At 32.4% G+C, this 8960-nt stretch overlaps 2 protein-coding genes across 2 annotated transcripts; both read left to right on the top strand.

Moving 5' to 3' along the window:
* The first annotated feature begins 249 nt into the window (after positions 1-249).
* LOC120076259 (uncharacterized) lies at positions 250-1158 on the top strand. The gene has a single exon (XM_039030028.1). It carries the CDS (start codon positions 250-252, stop codon positions 1156-1158), a length of 909 nt encoding a protein of 302 aa, XP_038885956.1.
* Positions 1159-7743: 6585 nt separating this feature from the next.
* On the top strand, positions 7744-8583 carry LOC120076258 (uncharacterized). Its single transcript, XM_039030027.2, has one exon. It carries the CDS (start codon positions 7744-7746, stop codon positions 8581-8583), a length of 840 nt encoding a protein of 279 aa, XP_038885955.1.
* Positions 8584-8960: the final 377 nt, after the last annotated feature.

Below are 8960 nucleotides of genomic sequence, written 5' to 3'. Positions count from 1 at the left end.
AAAAAAAGTACATATAAAAATAGATACGTCAAATCAAGTGTCAGTACCCGATACAGATACATGTCTGATACTGATTCTTTGTGTCACATGAAATATGTGTTTCATAGATATTCTCAAACAAAGGCTTTTTCAAACTTAAAACACACGTTAGTAGACCCAATTTTCCCCCACGTCATTCCTATTTAATAAAAAAACCTTATTCAAATCCTTCACTTTTCAACTCCTTCTTCCTCCAAACCAAAACCAATCATGATTCTAAATCAGAAAAAGCTGCAATTCCTGGGAGTCTGTGGAATTTTCAGAGAAACCTTCAGATTAATCTTCACAGCTACAACAATCTTCTCTCAAATCACTCTCGCTTTCATTCTCCCTCTTTCTCTCCTAATCTTCGCCCTCTCTCAGACTTCTAATCTATGGAGTATCCATTCTTTGCCCTTCAATTTCACTCTCTTCTTCTTCTCCGCCGTCTTCTTCTTCCTCTCCACTTCGACCGCCGTCTTCTCCGCTGCCTCCACTTTCACCGACCGCGAAATTACGTTCTACCACTTGATCCTCATCGCGCCTAAAGTCTGTAAGCAACTTCTCATCACATTCCTCTGTTTAATCGTCGATTTCCTCGCCTTCAATTTCTTCGCTCTTTTGGCAATTACGCTGATCGACATCGCAATTTTTCTCCTTCTCAACTACGGATCGGTCGAATTCCTCACTCAGTTGCTGATTCTGTTTCTTTCTGTTGAGGCGTTCTATTTTGCCCTAATTTGGCAAATCTCGAGCGTTGTCTCTGTTCTCGAAGCGGATTCGTATGGATTCGAGGCGATTGCTAGAAGTAAGGAAGTGGTGAAGGGGAAAATGGCGATGGCTTCGATTCTTCTGATTCTGATTGGTTTCCCTTTCGGAGGGATTGTGTTTGTGCTTCGTTACGTGGTTGTTGTTGAATCGGAGTTGGTGAGAGTGGGAATTTTGGGGATTATTTGGATGTATTCGTTTATGATGTTCTTGTTGAGTGGTACTGTGTTGTATTTTGTGTGCAAATTGTTTCACGGCGAGAGCTTCGACGAATCGGCTCTTTCTGATCATCTTCAAGGTTATTTGCCGATTCACTCTGAATCGTTCAAGGTTGAAGACGATGATGAAGATGAGAAATCCCTTGTAGTCTAAAAGTGGACTTTATGTTTTGTTTAAAGAACAATTTTTTCCTTTTCTTTTTTGTTTTTAGTTTTATTTTATATATATGACGTAGCGACTCTTTCTAGAAAAGAGATGAAAACTAATCTATTATAGATTTCTATCGAGTTAGGGACTCGAAAGGGATTCTCTCCTACTTCAAAATAATTGTAGCTCACACGATATTTATTTCAATTGCAATATTTTTTTTTTAAAAAAATCAACCATCATTTTATTTTAAATGAATAGTGGTTAATTGATGATTTAATATGAAAATCTTTTTATGATTCCGATGATTTCGTGATGGGTGAGACATCCTTCACTTGATAATTGAGTGGTAGAGTGCTCTATGATGGAAGCAAAATGTCAGTTTTCATTCACTTTTTAAAATCGGATCATTCAACATTAAAGTTGTTGAGACTTGGTCATCGGTACAAAAAGATATTTTCTCTTCCTTTCCTTTTAGTTGTAACATGGGATGCCCATTAGTCGAGATTGGGACATTGAATTTATTAAGTCAAAAGTTGTTTAGTTTGGATAGTTAATTAGTCTCTATTTAAATAATTATTTAGGGTTCTTATTTAGTTTTATTTTTTTAAAAAAATTGTGTTTAAGGTGACTAATTGTTTATGCCAACTTCTTTTAGGATTGTATTTTAATCATAATTGTCAGTTACAAAAATTTTGATTTCAAATTTTTATATTATTTATTGTACCTTTTAATTTTCAATATTTCTCCCATTTGATTTGAGGTTGAGTATGAATATAAATTATTATCTTAAAGACTTCAATTTAGAATTTACATTGTTTGGAAAGTAGTTGGGATAAAGTTCTGAATCACCTCAATCATACCTTCAAACTTTCAAATTGATCGATCTTCTTTTTAAGGCCTCTTTTAGTAGTCATTTGATTTTTAATTTTCAGTTTTTGAAAAATATTTCTATAAAAATCCCTTTCAACTCTAAATTTTTTGTTTTGCTATAATTTTTGTCAATGTTTTTAAATACCAAACCAAACCAAAACTTAAAAACTAAAAAAAAAATAGTTTTTAAACACGTGTTTTTGTTTTTGTTTAATTTGCTAAGAATTCGGTCTTTTACTCTAGTAGATTCAAACCATTATAAGAAATTAAGAAAAAAGCAGGCATAAATTTATGAAATATAATTAAACCTATCTCCTCTTGATTTTTCCAATGGTTTCATCTTTCTTAAATAAGAGTTTAATTCTAATTTGAATTCCAAAAACTAAAACAAGTTTTGAAAAGCTAATTTTCTTAGTTTTCAAAACTTGACATGGTTTTTGAAAACATTTGCAAGAAGTAGTTAATATAAAGCAAGAATTTAAGAGATAGGATGACGTTTATAGGTTTGATTTTCTAAAACTAAAAATAAAAGGTCAATTGGTTACAAAACAGTACCTAAATTATTCAGTAATGCGAAATGGACCAACTACCCTTATAAGAATTGTTGTAATCTAGGAAAATTGTAATGGGTAGCCTATATGGTAGATGTGTCACACACTTTTCCAATTTGCAGATTTGACACTTTTTATAAACATTTTCCCAGTTATGCGAGTTTCTTTCCCTGATTTTATTTTTTCCGATTTCTTTCTTTTCTTTTTTTTTTCTACGTCTTCTTCCTCGTCTTGCTGCCATGGACACTGAATTTTTCCTTTAGATCTACGTTTTATTTCGTCAATCTGTTTCTCTCTATAAACTATGCAGAACTCGTATAATAGATTGGATATTTGTTTGCAAAACTGGAATTTCTCTATTTTCTATTCATTTTATGACTCTGCGCAGGAGTTTTCCTATGAGTTCTTATTTTCTCTCTCATGGGCTGAAGTGAGAAAACGAAACATAAATAAATTGAAAAGGAGGATATGATAAGATTAGAAGAAAGAGAATGTAATTCACAAATAAATTGATTTTTTAAACCAAATTGTGTTGACTTTGTAATTTTGTTGGCTCAAAAATAGGAGAGAAACAAATATTGAGCGACATTTGCAAATACCAAGTGTATTAAATGTAAAAGTATATATTCGTAGTGTAAGTGTTGGATGGACACTATCACACAGCGAAAAAAATTAGGATCCATAAACACTCTAATTCATTAATTTTATACCTTGGCCGAACCAACGAAATCTCCATTTTCAGTTGCAAAATCCTCCGAATCTTTGTGTAGATCAGCACAAGATCTTCTTTACTATCCTCTTGGTGCTGTGTGGGACTCAAAATAAGTTGGAATCAAAGAGAATATGGAGAAAACTCACTAGACAGAACCCATTGAAGAACTCCTTCTTCATCCAAATTTTTCAACAAAAATTCAGTCGGTTCTCTTTTTCTTTCTTCATCCAATCTCTTCAATATATTGCAGACTATCATGCAAAGAGATGTGCTGCATGAGATGCAGCTCATGCTTGGAGTAAATGGAGAAAGTGGGTTCCTTGTAAGCTACTTTGAAGATGAACTTGAAAACCCATTTTCAAATTTTGTGTGATTTTTCCATTTTCCAAAAATCCAATATTTTATTTCTAAAATCAAAATTTATTAATTTTACAAATTAATTTCAAAAATTAATTTTCTAATAAAATTAATAAATAATTATTTAAACAATTTAAATAATTCTTATTAATTTAATATCTAATATTAAATTAATTTTTATACAAATTCATCTTCATATATTTAAATCATATTTAAATACATTTTCTCCAATTCATTTGATTCTAATTTGAACGTTTCAAATTAACTTATCATGCTACTCTAGAGAGCTAGTAGGGGGTCCTCATGGACCTACAGATCATGGGCTCCAACGATCTAAGATTAATCGGCTAAACTCATTAGACTGATCTAAACCCCATTTCTTAACTAATGGGTCACTCTACTAAAGTCCATAGTTAAACTCCTCTCACTGTAGATATATTATGTCCACTCGATATAACCATGATAAGTAAGTTAACCATTCACAGGTTGTTCGCAATAACGGTTGGGTCAAATCTCTGTTTTACCCCCGAAATTATCTTGTTTCTTAAGTCTCCACTGATCCCCTAATGAACAATTGTTTTGTGATCCAATCACAAAACCGAGTCTCTCTCATGCCAAATGAGAGGGCGGAATCTCTTGTTCAAGTCCCAGAATCAGCAGTTAAAGGAACAATCTCTCTACTATCCCTAAAGCGGGTAGGAGTGAATTCCCTCTTGCACCCTATGTCCCCAGCTATTTATCCAGTCTTACCCTTGAAATGCCAGTCATATTGACTGACGTTGTTGAGCCAACCCTCACCTATGCAAATCTAAGGGCAATCCCGAATAAACAGGAATTCATAGTTAGCTCAGGATTAAGGTCAAGTTACCTAGGTCATCAATTTGAAATAATAGGTCTTAAACAATAAACAACGTTATAAAGTAAGAGTGACTCATTTTGTGGTCCGATCTTGTACAAACTCTTTTGCACAAGGACACCCCCACTCCTCATGTCCAACATGAACGAATTAGGATCACTTCGTTTGTAACACTTTATAACTTTTTGTAACAACTACAGCAGGCTGTATCCAATAGTGTTACCAGAATAAGGTACCCAACCTTATCCAGGTACTATAAATCATTTTGACTCGAACTTGATCAATCTTTATGTCTCCACATAAAGTTCAAGTACTCATCCAATAGTCAAGGGACTTTTAAGTTTATTGGATTTTTATTCAAGCAATAGATCTATTCAATAACACCTTTATTGAATTTTCAGAATAAACTTCATTGTTTACATACCACGAGTTTTAAGATATAAAACTCAACATCAAGGACATCAAAAGTATTAAGTATAACAAGTGTATATTAGTAACATATGAAGTGCATCAAATATTAAACAATATAAGTTTCTCCAAGAATCTAACAATCGTTCCTCATAAATGAGAACAAGAATTGGAGATAAGTTTTGAAGGAAAAAATAAAGTATATTTAATAATAACAAAATAATATATTTGATATAGATTTGAATTTACTAGAAATAAACCAATTTATATTTGATAAGTGCATGGACAAGACAATCCTTCAATCCTATCACACAATATATATGTGATGTATATTTATATTTTCCGTTATATTAGTAACATATTCGATATATACTTAAAATCTCATGAATATAACAACATTATATGATAACCAAATACTTAGGTATTAATTCCTTGAATAGAAAAATAGAAAAAACAAACAGAAGTTGACGAATACTGGCCGGAACATGGATTGATTGTTGTCACGACAAGAATGAAAGTGAAGAAGTTAATCAACTTCCATATTTTTAGGAATAATACCGAAAGAAAGAGAAAACAAAATCAATACCATTAAATCCAAAAATATGATCTTTTTTCTTCAATATTTCACTATATATATATCTTAGGAAATTTACAAATTATTAACTGTGAATTAGGTTAATTGACTAAAAATTTTAATTTTTAACAGCTTAATTGCTACAATTTTTTTTTTTAAAGTTTAGATTGATTTATCAAATTAAGAATCTAAGTCTCAATAGTAACAATTTTGTTTTTGTTGAAATGCCTTGAATCTATTTGTTGGCGTTTCGAACATCCTAATACGGGGTTTCGTTGGTGGGGGTCTAGGGGTGACGCGCCCTAGTGGGGATTCGGGGGCAACGCCCCCAAAACCTATTCAGATTTTGTATTCAACATATTTATTTATTTACAGTTATTTACGATTTTGACAAGGTTTAGAGTAGTGCGCTATATAAACTCTCTAACCCTAGAGGCGCCGTTTTTTGATGAAATTCTGAAAACATTCTCTCAAATAATATTGTTCTCTCTCTGCCCGTGGACATAGCTAACACACTGTTAGTGAACCACGTATATTTGTGTGTCGATCTTCTCTATCTCTACATTCCTTTTTTGTGTTATTTAATGTCGATTTCACAACAGTTTTTATTTTCTATTTATAAAATTTATGTTTATTTTCTCTCAATTTTTCATTTATGATTTTCACATTTCTTTAAGAAACACTTAAACTTCTACTAAAATGGTAAAACAAAAGTAAGTTTTTGGAAACACTTTCTTTAGTTTGCTAAACTTAGTTTAGTTTTTGAAATTGTTAATAGAAACTGGACAACAAAACATGAAAACTTATGAGTAGAGGTAGTGTTTATAAAGTTAATTTGAGATTGTTACAGGACTCACAATAACCATATATGGTTGCAATCGCCCTCGTTCACCTTGATTGTTGTGCAAAAGTGGAGCTAGAACAATTATTTAGTGAGGAATATCAAACATCAGAGTCGAACTGTCCATCCTATGAATTTTTTTTTTGGTATAACATTCAAATTAGCAAGATTTGATTGAATAAGATTCAATCATAGTATTAAATTTTCATTGATATATTGATATTTCCATCGATATTTCTACATTTTCATGAGTTCTACATCACAAGTGGAATAAATCCATTTAATATGTGTTAAGAGAGGAATAGATCATCTCTCTCTCAAGCCGAGACTAGTAAGTTTTCTACGTCAGTTTTCTCAATCGAGTGACCATTTAATGGTGAGGGATTGGGAGATATATACTTGGACAAGGTTGACATTAAGGGAAAATGGAAAAGGTTTACATCATGTAAAATCACAAGCAGATGGTGTCAAATTTTAATATAGTGATTGAGGTTGAGTACCGTTCATATTTTAGTTAAGTACAAACACTAATTTTACCTTATATTATCTGTAAAGTTAAACTTTAAAGAAGGCTATACTCCTAATTACATGGAGACCATATTAAAAAAAAAAAGAAGTTAAAAATCAATCTCATGCTTTAGATGTAATTTTCATTAATTAGATTTTAAGAATATGCAACAATAATGTATTAAAATATCAAACATTCTCTCCTGAACTCAATTAAACTCTTATTAATTTCTAGAATCCATTTTTTGGTCTACTTTCTATCATTTAACAAGGCATTAAAAAATTTTCATCGATTACTCCAAACAGTATGCTCAGTCTATCTTATCTTTCACTAGAGGTAGAACCGTTCTAGCTGTCACACCCATGAACCAGTACTCCCTTTAAAAGAAATCAACAACCTCTCATAAACTTGTTTTACAAGAAAGAAAAATGGTTTGCCAAGACCCACTGAGGATTGAGACATGAAAACACAATTTAAAAGACTTTTGGGTCTCTCTTATTTGGGTCTTCAAAGATGTTTCCTAATATCAATAAACGTTATAATAATCAACTTTGAATTTAGTAGTTTACTGGTCAATATTAAATTGGATTTTACTAATATTATTTATTTCTTTTATCTTTTTTTTTTCCCTCAAATCAATTCATTGTTCAACAATACCATTAAATGAACTTAGAAATATTCAACCATCACTTCATTCTTCATTTCTTATATATTCTTCCTCTATTTTCTTTCTTCTCTTCATCCTCAACCCCCAAAACACAACCATGGCTTCAAAACCCAAAAATCTTCAATTTTTGGGAACCTTTGGGATAATTCAAGAAACCATCAAATTGATATACCAATGGAGAAAAATCTTCACCCAAATCACTCTTGCCTTCATTCTTCCTTCCTATACCTTAACCTTTGCCAACATGGCAATCTCCATTTTCTTCCTTAATAAAAACAAACCTTTCAATAATACCATCATCTTCTCAGAATCATCAATTTACTATCTCGTCTTCAACATCGTTTCTTCTCTCTTCTGCACCGTCCTTATTCTCCTATCCACCGCCACCATCGTCTACACCGTCGCATGTGTCTATGCAGGACGTGACGTTTCATTCAAATACGTGATCGGCATCGTGCCTAAGGTTTGGAAGCGGCTTCTCCTCACCACTCTAAGTGTTTCCATATCTTTGCTTGGCCTCACCTTTGTTGCCTTCTTGGTCTTCTTTCTTATGTTTTTTTCAATAAATGGACCAAGAAATGGCTTGAGCTTTGGAAACTACACCATGACAATCGCTATCATATTCATGATAATTTTCTTTGTGGGAACTTCGTACTTGCTATTAATATGGCAACTATCCAAGGTTGTGGCTGTTTTGGAAGAGCTTTGTGGGTTTAAAGCAATGGCCAAAAGTAAGGCTTTGGTTAAGGGGAAGATGAGAATGGTCATAAAACTATTCATTGTGTTGTCTTTTCCTATAGAAGTGGTTCAGCTTGTGTTTTCTCATTTGGTCATTCAATCAACAATCATTGGAATTGTGGGGAAGGTTGTTCTGATAATTATTTGGATGTTGTTGTTTTCACTCTTCCTTTTGGTCACCCTCGTGGCTCAAACTGTGCTATATTTCGTCTGCACATCATACCACCATGAGAATGTTGACAAGTCGTCTCTCTTGGACCTTCATCTTCAAAGGTATCTGCTCGCAGATTATGACCCGTTGAAGGTTGACGATGATGTTCGTGCTGAGAAATTACAAATTGTTTGAGAGTTCAAGTACTTAAGAATACTTTTTTTACATACTTTGAAAGCTCTTCCAAATCGTTTCTTAATCTCCGATTGGTTTGTTTAAATACCATTATGGTCTTTGTATTTTTAAGTTTGTTTGATTTTAGTTCTTGTATTTTTAATTTTTAAGTTTTCATCCTTACACTCTCAATAAATCCTAAATTTAGGATCCGTTTGATAGCGTTCTCATTTTATTTCTTATTCTTATTTCTCATTTTTTGAGAAACATCTTGTACCCATCATGTTTCTTGCATTTTTAAAAATAGGACCAAATTTGAGAAACCTTCTTCTATTTCTCTTCTATTTTTCTTCTATTTCTTCTATCTTTGGCTTGTTGTTGGGCATGTGTAGTCAAAG

Source organism: Benincasa hispida, chromosome 4, assembly GCF_027475165.1.
Source record: "Benincasa hispida cultivar pf3 chromosome 4, pf3_genome.v1.1, whole genome shotgun sequence".
Classification (NCBI taxonomy): Eukaryota; Viridiplantae; Streptophyta; class Magnoliopsida; order Cucurbitales; family Cucurbitaceae; genus Benincasa; species Benincasa hispida.
The sequence above is the reverse complement of the archived record's forward strand: the minus strand, read 5'-3'. Positions and strand labels throughout refer to the sequence as shown.

Excerpts from the sequence above, each read along its gene's own strand:
- LOC120076259 (XM_039030028.1), top strand. The coding sequence starts at position 250 with ATGATTCTAAATCAGAAAAAGCTGCAATTCCTGGGAGTCTGTGGAATT.
- LOC120076258 (XM_039030027.2), top strand. The coding sequence starts at position 7,744 with ATGGCAATCTCCATTTTCTTCCTTAATAAAAACAAACCTTTCAATAAT.